General features: G+C 35.0%; 2 protein-coding genes across 4 annotated transcripts; both read left to right on the top strand.

Annotated features, from left to right (window-relative positions):
* The first annotated feature begins 926 nt into the window (after window positions 1–926).
* Window positions 927–17,371, top strand: LOC111370585 (protein FRIGIDA-ESSENTIAL 1). Of its 2 annotated transcripts, XM_022992372.1 has the most exons (7): window positions 927–1,123; window positions 1,284–1,488; window positions 1,616–1,812; window positions 1,896–3,040; window positions 3,137–3,932; window positions 9,455–9,752; window positions 17,221–17,371. In XM_022992372.1, the coding sequence occupies exons 1-5, from the start codon at window positions 961–963 to the stop codon at window positions 3,164–3,166; spliced, it is 1,740 nt and encodes a 579-aa protein (XP_022848140.1). In that variant the 5' UTR covers window positions 927–960; the 3' UTR covers window positions 3,167–3,932; window positions 9,455–9,752; window positions 17,221–17,371. The 2 variants fall into 2 exon arrangements, with proteins under 2 accessions (XP_022848140.1, XP_022848142.1); XM_022992374.1 differs by lacking the exons at window positions 9,455–9,752; window positions 17,221–17,371 and having other exon boundaries at window positions 928–1,123; window positions 1,935–3,040; window positions 3,137–3,473.
* Window positions 17,372–20,137: 2,766 nt separating this feature from the next.
* On the top strand, window positions 20,138–21,241 carry LOC111370584 (auxin-repressed 12.5 kDa protein-like). Of its 2 annotated transcripts, none has more exons than XM_022992370.1 (3): window positions 20,138–20,421; window positions 20,520–20,745; window positions 20,906–21,241. In XM_022992370.1, the coding sequence occupies exons 1-3, from the start codon at window positions 20,316–20,318 to the stop codon at window positions 20,940–20,942; spliced, it is 369 nt and encodes a 122-aa protein (XP_022848138.1). In that variant the 5' UTR covers window positions 20,138–20,315; the 3' UTR covers window positions 20,943–21,241. The 2 variants fall into 2 exon arrangements, with proteins under 2 accessions (XP_022848138.1, XP_022848139.1); XM_022992371.1 differs by having other exon boundaries at window positions 20,520–20,749.
* Window positions 21,242–22,185: the final 944 nt, after the last annotated feature.

The following is a 22,185-nucleotide window of genomic DNA, read 5'->3' as shown; positions in this document are numbered from 1 at the left end:
TGCGTTAAATTGCTAGGATGATTTTGATCCCCCAGGCTGGGGTAGTTATGGATCCAAGCAAAGAAAGGGAATTGAGCACCCTTAGTGTTAAGGATAAATTGGATTCTTTGCATTAGAGTTGTTGAGCATTTGGGTGAAGACTGTGATCAATCTTAGCACTACATTGTTATGACCGTTTTAATCCTTAAAGCCTGGGTCATCGAGGATCCAGACGAAGACCAGGATTGACCCTGGTGTTGGTTGGATAAATGTACATCCACATTCGTCTACCCATCTTGTTCTTTGTGTTGAGCTACTAGCTCTTTCATCTAGATTCAATCATTCTTATTTCTCTCCTTTCTTGTTTTAGTTACCAGACCATTTTAGGTGTATGGTCGCACTAATAGATTAACCCACCATGCAATGCTTTTTTGTTGTGTATTTGAAAATGTTTTCCAAGGTTGATAAAACATAGTTTCTGACGCAAGTTAGAGAACGTCGTTGTCTTTTCACATCATGTGATAGTATCTTCCTGCTGTAATACTTCATGATATGAGTTATGATCTGAATATTTGGTATCAAGCCCATCTTCTAATACTATTAAACAATTCATCCATCTATACACTGTTTGTCGGGACTTCTTCACAAGGCTAATTGCTCCTTGTTTGGTAGAAAATGATTTTCATTACCGAACGGCTCAAGATATACTGTCCTGAATTAGGCTTCTTGGTTCTCACGGAAAAGTGAAGAAATATTACCCCTCTAAGTTATTGAATAAATCATTCTAGAATTATTTCAATTTTTGACGTTTGTTTGCTTCAATGTTACAAGTGCATGGAGGCATCCTTTTCCAAGCTCTGATTTTTTTTAAAACCACTATTGTCAATCCGAAGGGATCCGAATATTTTTGTTTAGGTATTGTTTCTGGTCTCTCTTTTGAGTTTTCTTTTGGGTTTCTTCCTTGTAGATTCTAGCCGAGTTATGGAGCCTGAAGGGCATGAAGAGCACTTAACATCAGGTTCTGTGACTCCAGGAATCCCGATTGCAAATCCACAAGGGATCCTTACCATAGAAGAAAGTAGTGGCAATTTCATAATTTCCGAGTCAAGTGAAACAAGACATAAGAAGGAACCATGTGACAATGGTAATGATTTTTAATATAAAATAAAGTGGTAATACGAAGGTTCTCCAGGGAAAAAAAAAGTTATAATCTGTTGCTATCACAGCATAGTTTTTTTTAGTTGTACTTGGGTTCTTGTCACAAAAATCAGTAGTCCACACTAATAATAATGGGGTTCTTGCAGGAGAAAGAACCTCAAAGGATAGCAATCAAACAGCTTTGTGTGGCAGCGAGGGGATTAATGAATTAAATACTAAATCTTCTGCTGGATTTATTGCTACATTATCCGTGGTTGATAATTCAAGGAAGAAGGTTAACATTGACAATATCGAGGAAAATGTTCATACTTCTGTAGAGGCTGCTGAGAACATAAAGCAAATGTCATCGAGGTTTAACCACTATCTGAATTCCAACTGTCAAACTGCCAAAATGTTGATTCTGCTTGTACCCTACATTAACAGTTAATTTTTAAGTCTTCCATGCTAGAATCAGATCCTCACATTTAGTCTTCTTCAGGTTGGATGCTCCGCAGATTAGACCTAGACATTTGTCCTCTACTGCAGAGTTTAGTGCCGAGGCTAAAAGACCAAGGATTATATGTGAGTTTCATGCCAAAGGGTGGTGCATCAAAGGAAATTCTTGTAGATTCCTTCATATAAAGGAGGGAGATTTAGAAACGGCGAAGAAAGAAAGTGAATTTTTGGCTGTGGAAGGTAATTTATAAAGTTTTTTGGTATTTCAAAATCAACTCTTTGTGGTAACTCTGGAAATTATTATTTCTTGTTGTATATTCAAGAGGCACTACTGAGAGATGAGAATGATTTCGCTGTTGCAGCTCCTTCTGTGGCACATTTTCCAACACAGGAAAGTGGAGAAAAACCGAAGTTGAATAGCGAGAAGTATAGCCATTATGCTTCTCCACTGGTCATGTACAGTTCTTCAAATTATAGGAATACCGCATTACATGGAGATTTCTCTAGTTGCTATAGCATATCATCTGATAATTATCGAAGCACTGGAATCTCCTCTTATGGGACAAGTATAGAGGGAACGACTGATCAGAAAAGCCAGTTTTTATCCCGTGACCATATCTCGCGAGGCTTAAGCTATTCTCTTTCTAGGCCACCATTCTCTTTTAGTTCATCCTCTTGGAATACTGATGCACTTCCGACCCTGAAGCTTTTGGAAAGCAGTAGGCAGCATCATGTTTCTTTATCATCCTCTTTTCGGCGAAGCTCTTTGTCATTTTCTGGTTCCGAGTCAAAAAGTCTTTCTCAAAACAATGTTTTCAGCGACGCAGACCACTCATATGGCTACAAAACTAATATATCTTCTGATGATTGGGAGCCGTCTGTTCCTTTCCGCCCATCGCATTCTATTACCCAGAAGTTATTATTTCAAGAAAACCAATACGATCCCATTCGTCATAGCATTGAGCAAACCGTTGTTGGAGATGGGCTCTTAAAATCTCCTTATTCTGATCAAAGGGCATCTAATAAGAACACACAATTGCAGTCGAACAATTCACAAGAAGATGAGAACCTTTTGAATTCTGTACATGTTAAAGATATCAAAAAAGTGTCTACATCAAACTCTGGTTCTAGACTGGAAGGTGATGGGTCAAGGAATAAGACAGAACCAAAAGTAGAGGAAGTTAGCCAAAACAATGAACATGACATTGACATGAAGACAAATGGACATGTGCAGAAAGTATCAAAAACCTTGAAAAGTTTTCAAAATGCACTTGTGGAATTTGTAAAAGAATTGGTGAAACCAACTTGGCGCGAGGGACTTTTAAGCAGGGATGCTCATAAATTGATAGTTAAGAAGGCAGTTGACAAGGTTCTTAGTACAATGCAGTCTGACCAAATTCCTAGCACGGATGAAAATATTAATTTATATCTTTCTGTGTCTCAGCCAAAAATTGCGAAGCTAGTTGAGGTTAGTGTCTAGAATTTCGCGGGTTTTATATGTTCAGAAAGACTAATGCATCAAGTGTGTCCGACGGTGTTTGACATTTGGGAATTTTTATTGCAGGGATATATTGATAAGTATGGGAAATCTTGACGTGGCTGATTTGCTAGGCTTTGCACCTTATCTTATATTTTCTCCAAACTGGGAGTTTCAGGCCTGTCTTTGCTTGCCCACCATGCCTTCGTCTGAAGGCTTAGCTGGGACTCATGAAATGCTTGAAATTTGTTTGAGGTTTCGTGTTTTATGGATAGAACTTTAATCCCTTTTGTACATGGGAGTAATTATAATTTCTATTTTTAATTTCTATTTTTATGCTCTAATTAATTGAGCTTACTAAGCAATCTTTGGTTACATGCTTAACTTTGCAAATAGAATGAAGGTTGCAATACTTCTGTGCTAACTTACATAAGAAGTCACTGCGAATTGTTTTTGTGAGAACTGCATTTAATTTTCTGCATTCGTCAAGTTTAGGATATGACATTCTATAGTTATCGGATGTAGAGACTATTATTGACTGATGTTTGCTTGCTCTCAAAACCTGAAGTTTTTTATCCTGACCCTGTTAATGGTTGTTGAATTTAATGGTCCATATCGATCGTTGGTGTTGCAAGCTTCATGATAAATTGTTGGTTGTGGTTTTTAATCTCTTATCGCTTGTTAATTATATATCTCAATGAGCGTTGCTCACATCTCTGCGTGGTTAGTGGTATATCCTTCCTTTTTGAATGCAGTGACAAGTTTTTACGATAGAAACAAGGCCAACATAAAATATGTTTCCTCAAGGTTCTGTAGGAACTGATACAATATGAGAAGAGGAAATAAGATCAAGAAGATTTTAAAATTGCTGCTTTTAGCCCAGGTAAATGGAACTTGTGTCTTATCAGATCTTATTTGTATTCTCTTGTTGTTGCCTTGCATAACATTTTTGCCTCCATGTTGTGTTCTACCAATAATTCCAGCTTGTTCATGGTTAACACTAGGATGAAATTATTTGTTGGATGGCTTTTGCATATTTCCTTCAATATTAGTGTAACTAGTGATTACATGCCTAGTATCACATTGTTACCCCAAACACGAGCGTCCGCAAAAGTTGAAATGAACCCAATGTAGAACAGTTGAATAAGAATGAGGCTGAGAAAGGAGAGAGGGAGAGAGAAGAGAAGAGAAAGAGAAGAAGTGGGAGGGAATAGAGAGACTTTGAGGGAGAAAATATCAATATTAAAATCTAACAATTACAATGCATAAGCTCCCTTTGTATAGGATATAAAGCAAACAACTAATAAATAAGTAGGAAAAATCTATTAATGGTAATATTCTCTGCTAGAAGTCTCATCATTCCTCGTCGACCGGGAGAACTCGAATTCGGCTAAACAATCTGCAGCTCTATTCTCCAAGGAGGTTGAACTTTTGTTCTAACCAAGTATCTATATGAAACTCGTGACTGCAACATACAATGAATTCATACCACGGGGACGATTCTTCCTATTGACCAAATACTGATAGCAAACTCCTGGAACTAGAATATGGGCAACGCATTCATGAAAACATCAATCAGCTTTACATAATGAGGAGCACATGGGACTAACATTGTAGACTGACATGCGAAAACTAATGATTACAACATAGGAGGCTCCAATGTGTCCCAATAAGAAAATACTTCTACTATATTGAAAATATAATTTTCATTCAAGTGTGATGGTCGATTAAATAGATTATTTGTATTTGAGCTTTCCAAAACTTTTTCTAACGTATTAAGGAAATCGTGCTAAAGAAACACGTAAGGATAAAAATCACTATTGAGTATTTAAGCCTATATTGCCCATTAAAGCAAGCTCATAAGTTTAATGATGTAAAATAATTTGTGCAATCTCGGCATGAAAATTAGAAAAATTGACAAAGTTTGAGGCTAAAACAATATGATGGTAATTAGAAGGCAACAACCGACTATTGATTGGAAAAATGTGCAAGCAAAAAATTACTTTGTATATCAACACCGCAACTTGGGAAATATTATTCAATTGAAGTAACACCATAACAAAGTTAGTGTGAAAGTTATGTAAAGGATAAATTAGGTAAAAGAAAGGTATAAAAATCTTGAATCTAACTACATGCACCTTATTCGATGTGAACTCGCATAGCAACGATAGCTACGAAACTCACAACGGGATTGAACCCTCAAGAAAGCCAGTTAAACCAAGGTTTTGGATTTGACCTAAAAATATTGAATCAAGCAACCAACAATCAATTGATATGTTGACCTCTTGATTACAAGATTTAAGAATCTCACCCGGCAATTTTGAACGCTACAAGATAATGATTTTGATAAGTTCGATAATTTGTTCAATCAAGAACAAAAGAATTGGAAGCAAATTGCCTATTGAGAAATTTCTTCAAAAGTTTTATTTTTACAATGAAGAATAATAAACTTTGAAACAAAGTTTAAAACGGAATAAAAGTCCTAAAGAATACAAAAGTTAGCAAAAATTAGAGTTTTAACAAAAATAAAAGACTTCGCGAAAATTGAAAAATTCGTTTCCAGAATTATACTATGCGATCACGTAGTTATATTAGGTGCAATCGCATAATTCATTCCTTGGGCTTCAATTTTGTCTCAGTATAAGGGTATGCAGTCGCACGGCTTTTAAGCTATACAGTCGAATAGCTTTATTTTTAAAACATCTTTCTCCTTGTGTAGAATTTTGTGACGATTCCGGATTGCACTCATGGGCGAAAATTCGACACTCGAGCTGGAAGTTATGCCTGTTTTAATCCATGCTACTCGTTTTTTCTATATATCTTTCGAAACTTGAATCCAATGCATCAAATATGATTTTGCCTTCATGACCAACATGTAAGTTGTTATTTGGCTTGTTACACTCATCCCTATCGACTCCATAGCTCGAAAAAGTGTTTGCACGGTCTTGTGGGCTCGAATTAAGCTTGAATCTTTGTCTCAATCTCTCGTCCCCCAATCATCAAGTTCTTGATAATTTTTATCCCTCCCTTGGATCACACCATCAATTTTTTTTCCTTTTTTGGATGAGGAGAGGTTTTGACGGTACTTGAATTATTGCTAATAAGAAAATGTAGTTTTCACTAGAAAAAGAATGTATTATATAAGCAGTGACATCTGGTGAGTACTAGACTACTAGTAGACGTAACCTAGTGAGTAATTCCTCTTTACGATATGCAATCATCTACATTTCTCATTTCCTTAATTTATTTGATGGGTGTTGATCTTAAATGCATACAAGGCCAGTAAAAGAGAGCGATCCACTTGAGGCAATATTTGTAGTGGCATACGTGAATTTTGCTTGGCATCTTGGTTGCAATAGATTATGTGACAAGTATTTTGCCTGATTTCTGGGGTTTTATATGAAAAACAGGGGCATTGATAAGATGCAATTTTATTTATTTATTATTATTATTATTATTATTATTATTTTTTGTTTGTTGTATCTGCGTATTTGTACCTTATCCTTTTATTATGAGGTTAATTATTTGAATGGTCACTGAACTATATTAAGTGCTACTACTTAATAACTGACTTAAAAACTTATCTCAATGATCATTGAATCATGCACCGTGTTACTCATCCATTACTCAAGTAAAAAATCCTTTAGGTTCAATAAACAACCTCGACTTGAACGATAACACGGTGCATAGTTTAATGACTATTGAAAAATAATTTTAACTTCAATTATTAAGTAGTAACAATAGTATAGCTTAGTTATTGAGATACAAATTTAAATTTAATTATTAAGTAGTAACATTTTTTCTCAAATTGAGCAAATTGACCTATGTGAAGGAAGAAAATGGGGGGAAAAAAGAGGAAACCGAGATCAAGGGACTATAAATAGAAGAAAAATAGAACTTTTCATAATTTTGCATCACAAATTTCTTCAAAAGATCAATTTTTCCATTTGGAACCACTTTCAAATATCCAATCCTTCGCAGAAATCTCACTTATCCAATTCCACATCTTTTTAGAAACCTTTGATTCTAAGGTTTAAAAAAAATATAACATTTTGCAAAAATCTTGATCCCCACTTCCAAAAAATTAATTATTCCTCAAAAAATTAATTTTTTTATATTTTGTGGAAAATGAGATAGCCACCGGACAATACTCAATCTTTTGCAGAAATGTGTGATGCCTAATTTTGAAAAGTTCTATTTTTTTTATTTATTTTTTTTCAATTTATAGGACTCTAAATTTTCAGTTTACTCTTTTTTCCTTCATTTTTTTTTTATTTCTTCTTTCACAGTGGTCGATTTGAGGGAAAAAATTGTTACTACTTAATAATTGAACTTAAAATTGGATGCCAATGATGACTGAACTATACTAATTGTTACTATTTAATAACTAAACTTAAAATTATATCTCAATGGTTACTAAATTATGCACCTTATTGTCATCCACCCCTCAAGTTGACACAGTTTGTTGAACCTAATGGATTTTCCCGCTTGAGTGATGGATGAGTAACATGATGCATAATTAAGTGATCATTGAGATTCATTTTTAAACCAGTTATTAAGTAGTAGCACTTGGTATAGTTCAGTGAACATTCACATAATTAACCCTTTTACTGTGCTAACTTGAGATTCTTTCTTCTTTCATGTGTATTTTGTAGTTTATTTTCCCTGCACTATAATTTAGATTTGCCGAATTTGTTTTTGATGGACATAATTTACATTTTTTAATAAGAAAACATATTTGATCAGAATTTATTATGCATCCAAACTAGTTGCATTGCATGGATGAAGATAGGTTGTTGACCACTGAATAGTTTGCAGCAAGGGCAATTTGGGCCTTTTACCATGCATGTCAAAAAATGCCTCGAGTAGCTGATATGTAAATGTTCAATGTTTTTATACTCTGAAAGAAACTTGATGAATTAGGTGTTCTCGAATTAGGTGTTCTCGTTTAAACTCATTTACCCAGTCATTTTAAATGATATAACATGGAATTTGGGAACTTTTCTTTCCCAACCAATTTATGACATCTTCTTGCTCCATTTGAAAGGAATTATCATATTGTACAAGCTTTATCTCTTTTCTTTTCAAAAATGATATCATATCTTTTTTTGTCCTTTTTTAGTTGATTTTCCAACAGAGCTTGATGCAGCTGCTTATTCCTTGGGGTGAAAAAGAAAATAGAGAGCAATTCAAAGTGAATGAGTTATAACTCTTATAATGAAAGTAAAGACCAAATGAAGTGGATGGAAAATGTTAGGTTGAGGCTTCCTAGTAAGCATTAACCAGGGTATACACCTTAAATAATGGTTAGACCGGTAACACTTTCACAACGACAAAATGAAGGAAACCATCTAAATTTTCTAATGGAAAATATTTGTGACAAGATTATTATGGAAACTGCAAACAAGCTCCTGATAAGATTCATGTTGAAATAATCAGTTTTGAATTTGCTCTTCATCCCCATATAAACTTGGTTTTTGGTATGTGGAGAAACACCGTAATTGAATGAGAATACCTCTCAAGAGTCGTATTGTATCTATTTACTACAATAAATAGATTTCCTTTTTAATCTATCAGGAAGTATCCTTGTTATTAAGCATTTATCTTAACGTGATTAAATACTTTTGGATGACTGTCATTTAGTGGATGTAGCTCTCAATTGAGAATGAATCACTATAAGTATGTGTTTTTGCTTGCTTTAGGTTTTCTCTGTTTCGTTTTATTTTTGCTCTTTGGTCATATGGGATTAGCAATTAATCATAACGAATATCAAGTGTAAAGAAGTATTTACAACAAAGATATGTCTACCTTTTTTGTCCATTATCCCAATGTCTGGAGGTACCCAAAAGAAGTATATATTTAGACATATAAGCTGGTTTATAAGTTCTGTGGTAGTTTACTTTGCAGAAAAAGAGGGAATTTTGACTAAGCTCTTGTTGATTTGCAATTGTGAATCCAGAACGTTCAGTTAGTCGAATAATCAACTTCCTATGAGGAAACTCAAGCTGAAATCAACTGCAGGTGAACTTCTCTGTAGACTATGCTTATTAGAAACAAAAAGGTGAAAGGGTGATATGTAAGCGCTGAATCAATGCAAAGAATTGAAATAAGCATGGAATCATTGTATATTTCCTCTTTGCAATGCATGTTCTTCATGGATAATCTTGGTTGAACGGCATCAGTCTCTGCATGGGTTGGTATATATGACTGGAAAAGCCTTTGGCTAAATGATTGTCTTGTTGTTTTCCTTTTTTACTTCCGTAATTTGTTTCCTACTGGAATTCTGAACTTTGACTGGTTTACACCTGATCTTCTCCTTTGGCTTTGAATTGGTGACAACATAGCTTCTAAATCTATGTGCTTCGAAACTTGAGATTGATTTACCTGGACTTTCACCTGTGGCAGGACCTGACCATCAGAAAATGATTTACAGCTGAAAGTTAGTTGATTAATATCCAATTGTTGAGCTCAACTCAGTGCATCAAAATTCAGTCTCAGTTCTTTTTTCTGCATTTTGGCTGCCGGTTTGGGAAGGGGTTTTGGAAGTGATTTCCGCAGTCGATTTGTTGGGTGTTGGTCTTTTATATATACAAGGCCACCAAAAGAGAGTGATTTACTCGAGGCAATATCTGCAGTGACGTCTGGGGCCATTTTGTTTGACATCCTTTGTTTGACATCTTGGTTGCAATGATTTCTGTGACAGGTATTTGCCTGATTTCTGAGCTTTTATATGTAGAACTTGGGGACATTGAGATGGTGCAATTTGTGTTTCCTATATGGCTTGCTGTATCTGTGTTATTTGCATTTCTCTTTTTGCTATGCTAACTTGAGATTCTTTCTTTTTTCATGTGTAGTTTGTAGTCAATTTCCCTAGCATTACATTTTTTATTGGCCGGATTTGTAGCTATTGGACATAATTCAAGATTTTTTTTTTTTTTTAATGAAAATAGATTTGGTAAGAATTTATCATGCATCCACACTAGTTGCATTGCATGAATGAAGACGCCTTGCGTAGATTGTTGCAAGGGCACTTTGGAAGTTTTATAGCATGCATGCCAAAAGATGCCTTGAGTAGAGTGTATATACAAGGTTTAACATTTCATATACTCTGAAAGAAACTTGATGAATTCAGTTTTCTTGTTTAAACACATGTACCCGGTCATTTTAAATTATACAACTATGGACTTTGGGAACTTTTCTTTCCCAACCAATTATGACAAATCTTTTTGTGATGCGGACTTCCATTTATTATTTTATGTTTCCATTTGGACTATTATTTATGTTCTATTATTGGGCTTGTATAATGGGTATGGCCCAAGCCCTTTACCTTTAGGATTTTGTTTTACTATTTATATTTGATTTGTTGTTTAGTTGGGACAGTTTGATAATTATGATGAATTGAGATTGATTGTGGCGTCTCCTTTCTTTCCCTTCCCCTTTCCCTCTGAATTTCTGCTTCGTCTCTGGATTCTTCCCCCTCTTTCTCTCTGGTTTTCCCCCTTTCTTGCTGTTTTATTATTTTATCTTGCATCAAATTTAGTATTAGACTCGAAACTTGGATAATTTCTCTCCTATACTCCAAATTTCATCCTACTTTCTTCCTCTTTTTCTGTTGAATCTTCTTCTTCCCCCATTCTCCCCATTAATTCCCACTCTCTTATAGATCTGTTTTATTTCTACATTAATTTTTCAAGTTGGTGCTGCATCAAATTTGGTATCAGAGCCGAACCTTGGGTAAATTTTTTCTCATAATCCAAAATTTCTTTCTATTTTCTTCCCAAAATTTGTTGGAATAGCACAAGTGAAAATATTTAGCGTAAGAGTAGCACTTTTCATTCTTTCAATTTTCTTTGTGAGAAAAAAGGATGAAAAAAAGGAGAGTTACTATTCACACCCGGAAAAAAATCGGTTTTTAGTATTTTGGTCAGTTTCTGCAAAAAAAAATCATTAAAGATCTACTGCAATTTCAATTCACTTGTGTTGTTCATCCTTGCCATTTTCATCACAAATTGGCACCATATAACACCAACAATAAACCCTAACCCACCTTCCCAATTCTTACAAAGCCCAGTGATGAGTGTAATCCACTCATTAAACTAAAGCTTCTAAATCGAGTTTTTTGATGTGTTCTTGAGCATTTTTGAACGTTTTGATGTGTGTGTTAGTGTTGTTTTGCAGTTTGGACAATTCTCAAGAAAATATCACTATTGGGAGCCGGTGATGAGGAAAAATGATGATCAATGAAATGGAGCATGAATAAGCAAGTATTGAATAAGATTGGAGTGGGAAATAGGCTTGGAAAAACAAAGAGAAGAAAAAGCAAACAGAAGCCTGGGCGCCAAACTTGGCGCCCAAGGAAGAAAAAAAAAAACAAAAGAAGCAGAACAACGGGCGCCACGGCGCCAGACCTGGGCGCCATGGCGCCCATGAAGGAAAAAAAAGGAGCAGAGACCTGGGCGCCACGGCGCCAGACCCGGGCGCCATGGCGCCCGTTTCCAAAACAGTAAAATCCGGGTTTTTAAGTATTTTTTCGGCCCAAAAATCACACCCTAACCCTTGAGGACCCTTAGAAAATATAAATACTCAGCAAAAGAACAGGAAAAGGGGTTGGACGGCTGAAGAAAGGAGGCAAGGGGATACACTAATTGAGAGAAGATCGAATCGATTTTGGAGAAGAAGAAGAAGAAAAACTGAGAATCAAGCCACAAGATGGAGAAATAGAGCAACAACCTGAGTTTTTTCTTATCTTTCTCTTCTTCATGAAATTTAATTTGTGTTTTATCATGTTCTTCTTTTCAATCATGAACTAAGTTATTAAATCTAGGGTTTGATGTAGCCTATTTGAGACATGATTCGATTTCTTTATAGTATTTCTATTTAATTTTCCAGAATTGAATTTTTATTGTTCTTGCTTAATGCTTTCTTTTGCCTGATCACCAATTGAATGAATTGATGTTCTAAATTTGACGCTCGAGAGGGGGAAATAGAATTAATTTAGGATTCTTGCCTATGAATTTGGGAAATATTTGATAGAAATATCTATAGGGATTGAGAATTATGTCGAGAATATGGTGAAATCATTCCCTAGACATTACGTAAATTTGATTTAATCTTTAGAAATTGCCTCACTTTTATTGCACTATTTAATTCATTGACGCTAATTTAGAAATCAAATATTAATTTAACACTCGATTGTCTAGATAAAGTAAACGCGGACACAATTATAGTACTCAGTGGAACTCGAATATCAATCCCTGTGGGTTCGACACTTTTCAATTCTTTAATATACTACAAAACTTGACACCGTGCGCTTGCGGTATAAAATCACGTTATATAAAACGCGTGGCACCCAGTAATATTCAAGCTGCCCAAAAGTCATTTTTCACGTAGTAGCCCACCTTCTATCTTCTAATCACATAGATAAGTCCAGCAGCCCTTTACTCACATTCAGCCCATATATCCCAATCCATTTCACATATAAAATAATCCCAACTCCAACCTGACCCAAAATCCACCACTAGCCCAAGCCAAACCCAATTCACTCAACCTTAGTCCATTACATACAACATTTACCTAGCCCACATTACCTATTACCCATACAAGACCAATCCAGCCCAATTCTTTCATCTTCTTCGAGCCCATTTTTCCTACAATCCATCATCTCGTCTTCAACCTTGTGACTCGTCTTTAGCGCTATCACCAGCGCCACCTCCACTAAAATCTACAAATCCCCCAATCGCACACACCACCACCTCTATATCCATGGTCACCACTACCTACGTCATCCGTTGTCGTCATCACGCAACCGTGGACCCTTCAACTCACCCAACCACCATAAGCCTCTCTAGTGCTACACCAATCGATGTCACACTGCATAGGCCAACGTCCACCACCACATCCTTCGTGAGAGAACAACCCACAGTCAGCAAACTTTCCGCCAACCCACAAATTCATCAGTCACTACCACCATTAACCTCCATGTTCACCGACACTCAGTTTTAATTTCACACCGCCAACACTACCTGTTACTAGTTACTGCAACGTCATTCAATTTCTGGACTATACTTCTTGTGGATGAAAATCTTGAAGACTGACCAAAGTTCCAGCAAATCACCAGTTGCTGCTCATATTGCCGCTAGTCCATGCCACCTACATTGCTCAAGAGTATTCCACCACAATATTTCACAACGTGCCAACGTGAAGATCCCAATTGGAACACAGCTTGACCCTTCCAGTTTCGTGAGTACATCGCCAGCAACTTCAAGCTTTCGTGGGCACCGCCAGTGCAACTATACAACAGGGAGTCCTTGAACCTATTTATTTTTGGTTTCTACTACTGCTTCATTTTAAATTGCACCAATTAAACTCTTTGTGTTGCTGTTATTTGATAATTTTAGCCTTAACCCCACTTGATTGGAATTATTGAACGAATTGACTTCTCATTGTTCCCTACTCATCAACGTGATTGGAGAATTTGATTAGTGTTTGACTTATTGCTTTGCTGTTTTACATGTACCAGCAGTATTAGCTTGTCGTATTTGGATTTATTTGATTCCAAAATTTAAAATTTAAAAAAAAAAAGAAAAGAAAAGAAAAGGGGTTCAAGTTGTTATTTTCCATTGCTTGCACTTATTGTTCATTGATCTCTCTATTGCACGTCATTTAATTGCTAATACAGTGCACGTATAGTGGTTGACTGGTCATCTTGTCACTTCTAGTTTCAGTACCTAAACATGGATCATTCACAAATTGATGCATTCACTAGACAAGTAGCTCAACTTGTCACTAGCCAGCAACATTTACAAACTCAATTTGCAGCTATCCAAACCAAAAATGGCTGCTACTTGTGGAAAAAGCTAAGATCTAGCTGCTAGTCTGAATAATTTTAAGTAAATCCCTCATTCGACTAATGTTAATAATTTTGAATTGTCCCACAATAGATAATATACTCGTCGACAAGGTGATCAAAAATATTTTCAACACGATTGCCAGGATAGAGATCAAGTTCGTGAGCGAGAACGAGGCCATAGTCGTCATGGTACTCATTCTCTTCCTCGTCATAAGGAGCATTTCTTTAGAGATTAATACTTTCGATGGTTACTTAGATCATGAAATTTTTACTCGATGAAACACATCCTTACACAAGGGAATTGGCTAGTAACTGAGTGCATTACTCAATTTGAGGAATTTCGAATGAAACGTCATGTCATTGAGGATAAGGCCTTGACTTTGAGTAGGTTTATACAAGGTCTAAAAGATGAACTTAGGCGTGAGCTTTTCTTTTGAAGCGTCACTATTCTTAATCACGCTTACTTTTGACGCTGAGATTATGAGCTACTTATTAGTACTCTATATGAAAATCGCGATCACCATCGTCCACCAATCTCGTCATCGCTGCCTCCTCTTAAGTCTATCAAAAGACCTTTCCCGTCTAATATTCCTCCTATGTTGGAAAATAAGGGTAAAATTTCTAAAATTCCAAGGGCTTCTTCTCACTTGCAGTACTTCAATTGTAAGGACTTTGGCTACATCTCTTCTGAATGTTCTAGCTGAGCCTTAGTCATTGAAGAACAAAAGAATATAAGAGATGAATGATTAGAAGATCAAATCTATGAACCTAAATTTGAAGAATTTGATGACTTTGATGATAGTGAGAACATCCCCTTAGATAGTATTCGGATTTTTCCGATGAATCCAGATATTGTACCTCTTGTTCTCGATACCTCTCAGTCAAATGTTATGTCATACTCTTATCCAACCCAGAGGTATTGATGATTTATGTAATCATGTCCTTTTCAAGGAAAATATTGGGCATTAGGATTTGATCCTCCCAACAATGCAAATTACATATAACAATTTTGTGAATCGGTCTATAAATACGAGTTCCTTTGATGTTATTCATGTTTATGAACTTAGGAAAACTTTAAACCTTATTCCCGTGTCCTCACATACTAATGTGTCTATGCCAATTGAGGTAGTTGTATCACATCTTCATAACTTACATATTGAGATCAATAAACAACTTGAAGCAAGTAATGAATTATATAAACTTTCAGTTGATTTGCATGAGCGAAATTTTGAATTTAATATTGAGGATTATGTTATATTGCAAGCTTGTAGTACTGGTCCTTATGAAATTTTAAAGCATGTTGTTTCAAACATACGTGTCATTGATCTTTTATCACATTTTAGCCACTACTCTATTTTAATTATTAAGGACTTCGTTGCTTACAAAGGCTATTTTAACCCCTCTGATGATCATTTTGTACCTCTACATGGGAATTCCAACATTGAATCTTTTGCTATATCTACTCCAATACCATCTATCACAGCACACAAAGAAGAGATTGGTGTTATTTTAGATGATCAGATCGTATTGACCAATGATAGAGATATTCAGTGCTTTCTTGTTTCTTGGGTAGATCAACGTGCTTCTTTTGCAACTCATTATGTACAATCATGTGAAAATTTTGGAGATGAGGTGCATGAGTATTGGTTATTTGGAGTCCAGTATCAATATTTGGTTAGAAGAAAAGACCGTCCCCCTTGGTTAGATCGCATTTTTGGAAATAAGCTACAGTTTTCATTACTATCGATAATGGAATTTCGATACTTAGTTTGTTATTAAGATTAGTTTGTTATTAAGATCGTTTCCCATGGCATGACTTGAAGTATTTTTGGTATCAAATTGACTGTAGCCTCTTGTGATCTATCCACTCGACGGGGTTGAGTTTTCTTCTACCTCGAGAGAGTTGATGCGGATATTCATTTATTATTTTATGTTTTCATTTGGATTGTTATTTATGTTTTATTATTGGGCTTTTATAATGGGTATGGCCTAAGTCCTTTACCTTTAGGGTTTTGTTTTGCTATTTATATTTGATTTGTTGTTTAGTCGGGACAGTTTAATGATTATAATGAATTGAGATTGGTTGTGGCGTCTCCTTCCTTTGCCTTTCCCTCTGAATTTCTGCTTCTTCTCCGGAATCTCCTCCCCTTCTCTCTGGTTTTCCCCCTCTTTTTTGTGTTTTCTTATTTTATCCCGCATCAAATTTGGTATCAGAGCCGAAATTTGGGTAATTTCTCTACAACACTCCAAATTTCGTCCTACTTTCTTCCTCTTTTCTGTTGAATCTTCTTCTTCCCCCATTCTCCCCCTTAATTCCCACTCCCTTATAGACCTGTTTTATTTCTATACTAATTTTCCAGTTGGTGCTGCATCATTTTGCTTCATATAAAAGGAAGCATCAGATTGCACGAGATTTATTTCTTTTTCCTTTTAAAAATGGATATCATAATTGTTTGGCACTTTCTAGAGTCGATTTTCCCAGCAGAGCTTGCTGCAGTTACTTATTCCTTGGGGTGAAAAAGAAAAGAGAGANAAGATTAAATGTCAAAATCTCCGATTCTGAACTTGCTCATCGACCCCATATAGACTTGAGTTTTGGGATGTTGAGAAACTCCGTAATTGAATAGAGTACCTATTTAGTGTCCTATGGGATCTATTTCCGCAACATTCAGATTCATAGTTTTCCTTTTTAATGTATCAAGAAGTATCCTCATTATTTAGCATAAATCATAACGTGATTAAATATTATTGGATGTGCAGCATCTAATGGACCTAGCTCTCGATTGAGAATGAATTACTATAAACTATGTGTTCTTGCTTTCAATTTTAAAAATTCATGTTATATTTGCTCTAGGTAATATGGGATAGCGGCTAATCGTAACAAAAATAATGTGTAAAGACATATTTACAATAAAGACATGTCTACCTTTTCTTGGCCATTCATTCCAATGCTTTTGGAGTACTCAACAAAAGTATATATCTAGACATATAACCTGGTTTAGTTCTGTAGTAGCTTGCTTCTGACAAAGAGAGGGAATTTTGACTATGCTCATATTGATTATAAGTTGTAAATAAAAAATGATACATCAGAACTAACAGCTGAATATTTTGATGGATTATATGGTTCTGACATTCAGTTATTCGAGTAATGAAGTTCCTTTTGACGAAATTCAAGCTGAAATGAACCGCAGGTGAACTCTTATCTCTGTAGACTATGCTTGAAAAAATTTAAAAGGTCAAATGGTATTAAGAGAGTGCAGAATCAATACAGCGAGTGAAACAAAGGCATGGAATCATTGTATATTTCCTCATTGCAATGCAGGTTCTTTCATGGATGGTGCTGGTCGAACAACTCGGCAGTCTCTGCACGGGGTGGCAAATGACTGGAAAAACCTTTGGCTAAATGATTGTCTCGAGGGGCACTTCTCATTTGTTTTATATTTTACTTCCATAATTTGTTTCTTATTGGAATTTCTGAACTTCGACTGGTTTACATCTGATCTTCTATGGCTTTGAATTGGTGACAACATAGCTTCTAAGTCTACGCGGTTTGAAACTTGAGATTGATTTGCATGGACTTTCACCTGTGGCAGAACCTGACTATCAGAAAACGACTTATCAGTTGAAAAGTCATTGATTAAATTCCCAAGTTTTGAGCTTGACTTGGAACGCCCAAATTCAAACTCAGGTTCATTGTTCTGCATTTTGGCAGCCGGTATGGGAAGAGGCAATGGAAGTGATTTCGTCAATTGATTTGGTGGGTGTTGGTCTTGAATGCACACAAGGCCTGCAAAAGAGAGTGATTCACTTGAGGCAATATCTGCAGCTACGTCCGGGGCCATTTTGTTTGACATCGTGGTTGCAATGGATCTTGTGACTGATTATTTTACCTGATTTCTGAGCTTTTATATGAGAAACTTGGGGACATCGATAGGGTGCAATTTGGGATTCGTACTTGGCTTCTTGTATCTGTGTATTTGTATTTTACCACTTTGCTGTGCTAACTTGAGATTCTTTCTTCTTTCATGTGTAGTTTGTAGTTAATTTCTCCGGCATTGTATTTTGGATTGGCCGAATTTGTTACTAATGGATATGAAAGAACTTGCATGGATGATGATGTATTATTGGTCAATGGACAGTTTGTTGTAAGGGCAATTTGGACCTTTTGGCATGCGTGCCAAAATTTCCTTAATTAGATGATACGTACGAGGTAGTTTTGACATTTTGTACTCCGAAAGCAACTTGAAGATTTGGGTGTTATTGTTTAACACATTTACCCAGTCATTTTCATCCTTTATCAACTTCTGCTTGATCAGGTGAATGCACCAATGCATTTTATTTTTACTTATCCGCCTCTTACTTTCTGGGAAAAACTGAGCTCTGGCCTCGAGTCCAGTTTTTTTAGAACTTTTTTTTTCCTAATTCACTTTCAACCACATATTTTATGAAATTCACAACTTTTATTAAGTTCTTAACTACGCATTTTACCAATCTTTACTAAACACCTGTTTGGTTAAAATTTGAGTTGAAGTCACCAATTAGTTTTAATTATATGTTTCAAGAGACTTGCAATTTTTTAACAACAAATTTTATCAATTTTCATCAAAATTTATTAAAAATATTATTTTTATCTAAATCAAACAAGAGTTAAAATTTATTATAATTTAATTTTTATCCAAATCAGGGACAAAATTTAGCCGTCCTAATACACAATATTTGTATTCAATCTACAATGTAAAATGACAAAAATGGGAGGCAGAATTTCATTCGTGGTGAGACATCAATGCATTACCATTATCTTGCATTTCATAATCAATTACTTTAATTAGCTGAAAATAGCAGGAATTGAACGTTCCTATAGTTATTAGTAATATATCGTGTTTGGTAGTGTTAGATGGAATAATTTTGTACAGTGAAAATGTAGGGTAATAAACATGAAAGTTACATCGGAAATCATAGCTACTTCTGTTTTGAGCATTTGACATGAAACTAGTGAGAAATGGAACTCCTGATAAATTGAGATATTTCAATAAGTTATTATCGAGCATTTTGGCATATTGACATTACCAAATATGGACCTTTTTATGGACTTCTTAGCCCATCATACAAGAAAGTCCAAACTCTTGTATAAATGGGCCATCCCTGTTATATTTTTGTGGCCCATCTCAACACAATAATTTCCATTAATTAACTCCTAATACAAGCTGTAATCCTCATAATTGTACACTCTCTAACCCTAGTTACAAACACAACCTAACCTCATTTTAGACACTGTTAAGTGTGTAATAATTCAAATCCCATCGGTATCAAGAAAATCACATCAACAATAATGACTATTCTTATTAATTAAATCGATGTGAAAGGTGAATCCCCCAACCACTCCCAATTTTCAGAGTAAATTTCTTTGAAGGGGTCGAATTATAAGCGTGGCTGCTGCAATCTCCCTAGCCTTTTATTTGTCGAACATTTAATATTGTAAGGAGTACTAAAAAAGGTGCTAGCGTCAGTGGGACTCACATGTGTAAGTAAGAAAATTAATCTTTTAAATTTTTATTTTTTATTTTTGAAATCCTACTACAGAACAATATCCCCACCTTTCTAAAAATGCCTGTATATATATAATATGCACGTAATATCTGTTTGAAATGGCATATTGTCTAAAAAAGAGTAACGTTTAACGTAAGTTGGACAATTATTGTTTTGCTCTAGGAATAAATAAAATCATTTTTGAATAATCTTATCCTTTTAATAACACACAATGTGCAAGTCATATGAGTATTTAAACTAAAGTCTGAATAAGGATTTATTTGATTTGATCCCCTTTTTTGAAAGAATAAATTTTGTAATATTATTTTCTTTTTGAAAAATGTGTGATTAAAAGGTATAGAGAAATTTTTTTATTTACGTGTAAAATAATTTTCTTTAAAAAGTGTGATTGAAAATAAATTTATTTAAAAAATAAGTTTTTGAAAAATAAGAATCAAACATGGACTATATATTTTTATCTCCCTCTCAATGTTAAAATGTCAGAGACATGGATGTCACAAATAAAAGATGTGGGACAAAACTGTCACACTTATCGAAGGTTGTGAACGTATGGGGAAATTGGCCCATTGTTTTAAAAGAACCGGACAAAAATGAAATCGGTTCCAGAGATATTATTAATGGGCCCCACATGTTCCTAGTCATTATCCTTATCCACTTAGGTTTCCTTTATTTCCACCATTAGTTTTCCACACGCCACTCTTGTTATCTTTAATTCACTCACAAAGATACCATTTTCTGTACTGGAAATAGAATTAAATAGTTGGGAAATATTGAATTCGAATTTTGTTGACTCTATTGTGACTCTAGCAGATTTACCATCAACCCTCTATTTAATCTGGCTAGGCAGAGTTCATTGAAGGGAAAGCAACAATGGTTCTGCTAGATCAACTCTGGGACGACGTCGTTGCCGGGCCTCAGCCCGACCGCGGCCTGGAACACCTCAAGAAAACCTTCACCAAGCCCTTGATCATCAAAGGTTGTGTCTTTTTCTTTCTCCTATACATGCATGCACACGAAGTCTAGCTCCTTTTTGTACTAATTAACAAGTGATTTTTGTATATTTTGTTTGTTTAGATGTCGGAGGAGAGGGTAGTAGCAAGTACCAGAGGTCTATATCGATGCCGGCCAGTCCTGGGTCACCGGCAACGCCTGTGACACCTACTACTCCGTCGCCAACGGCGGCGCGTAAAGAAAATGTATGGAGGAGCGTGTTTCATCCTGGTAGCAACCTCGCTACGAGGAGTATTGGGGCTGATTACTTTGACAGACCCCAGCCTAACTCTCCCACTGTTTATGACTGGTACGTAAGTATTTTTTCCATTCCTGAAGTTCAAGACTTGCTTATATACACTAACAACTGCACGATAAATTAAAAAAAAAAAAAAAAATGGGGATTCTTTAAAATTTTGTTCTATCTTCTTTTAGAAGATGCTAAGATGAATTTATTTTATACAATACAGGCTCTACAGTGGGGAGACTAGGAGCAAACACCGTTGAGATGTTGACGAGAGAGATGGGTGTTCTGTAAATAGTGTCTTTACTTGCTCAGGCTTGATAGCAACTTCCATGGTTTTATGCTAATTAATTACTGGGTTTTTTAATTATCTGTCTTTGAATATGATCATCATCTTGTAAATATTATGCTAAAAGAGCACTGTTGTCGGCTCCAAGATCTGGTGTGAAATGGATCGGCTGCTATGAAATAAGTGGATTGAATTTTCTTTAATTTACTAGCAGTGTTGTGATTCTCTGTTATGATTCTTCTTTTATTGTTAAATAAACTGGATTCTACGACAGTGCTATGCTTCAGTTTAGTATGAATTTCTATCGATCTTCGTCCTCGGCGTTTAAGACTTATCTTAAGACTCGAGATTCATCTTAATAAGATCTTATCTTGTCAAGTGGAGAACTCCAAGATTTTTATAAATTGATAATTATTTCGATATTAAATCAAGTGAGATAACACATTCCTTAATAGGTCTCCTCTGATGGTTCATTTGAGTATACTAATCTTGAAATTCACATAAGGATTTTGATTTCATGTTAAGATTTGAGTTTCATGGCCAATTTTTATTAAGGGGAAAAATGTAAGATTTTTATAAATTGATATTTATTTCGGTATCAAACTGACGGAGGAAGACACTTCCCTCAACAATTTCCATGTTTGGTAGTTGGTTATAATTTGTTTTAATTTGATTGACGTCGACCCACAAGAGATAAATTAATACTTACGTATTGATTAAAAGATATGACAGTTTAGTTTGATCCAATGAATATAAATGATTGACATGAAAATTCTACCAGATTTTGCTCCAAGAAAGTTCTGACACTCGTCAATATTACAAATTTACAAGAGTAAATTGTTAGATATTTAGCCCTCGTTTGAGCCTATTATTTTTTATTACATTGAATTAAATTTTTCTCCTATTTTTAATTATATAATTTTTAATAAAATAATATTATACGTAAATTAAAAAATTTTTAATCACTCATTTTTCAAAAAAATATTATTTATCTCATTATAATTTACAAATAATGGGGTTCAAAAGGTTGCTTATATTTTAAATATAAAATGTGAAAAAAACAATTAATTTGAGAGAAAATGTTCAAGTGATGAAAAATGTGGCATTTATGTGGAACGTTGGGATTGGGGTCACTTTTCACGTAATAATTCAAATGTCTTTCATTGGGGTCTTGAACTTCCTTAATTAAAATAAAATTTATTTATTTATTTTTGAAA

Source organism: Olea europaea, chromosome 21, assembly GCF_002742605.1.
Source record: "Olea europaea var. sylvestris chromosome 21, O_europaea_v1, whole genome shotgun sequence".
NCBI classification, from domain to species: Eukaryota; Viridiplantae; Streptophyta; class Magnoliopsida; order Lamiales; family Oleaceae; genus Olea; species Olea europaea.
The sequence above is the reverse complement of the archived record's forward strand: the minus strand, read 5'-3'. Positions and strand labels throughout refer to the sequence as shown.

Excerpts from the sequence above, each read along its gene's own strand:
- LOC111370585 (XM_022992372.1), top strand. The coding sequence starts at position 961 with ATGGAGCCTGAAGGGCATGAAGAGCACTTAACATCAGGTTCTGTGACT. Across the intron at positions 1,124-1,283 it reads GAAGGAACCATGTGACAATG|GAGAAAGAACCTCAAAGGAT; the intron begins GTAATGATTTTT and ends GGGTTCTTGCAG. Across the intron at positions 3,041-3,136 it reads AAATTGCGAAGCTAGTTGAG|GGATATATTGATAAGTATGG; the intron begins GTTAGTGTCTAG and ends TTTTTATTGCAG.
- LOC111370584 (XM_022992370.1), top strand. The coding sequence starts at position 20,316 with ATGGTTCTGCTAGATCAACTCTGGGACGACGTCGTTGCCGGGCCTCAG. Across the intron at positions 20,422-20,519 it reads CAAGCCCTTGATCATCAAAG|ATGTCGGAGGAGAGGGTAGT; the intron begins GTTGTGTCTTTT and ends TTGTTTGTTTAG. Across the intron at positions 20,746-20,905 it reads TCTCCCACTGTTTATGACTG|GCTCTACAGTGGGGAGACTA; the intron begins GTACGTAAGTAT and ends TATACAATACAG.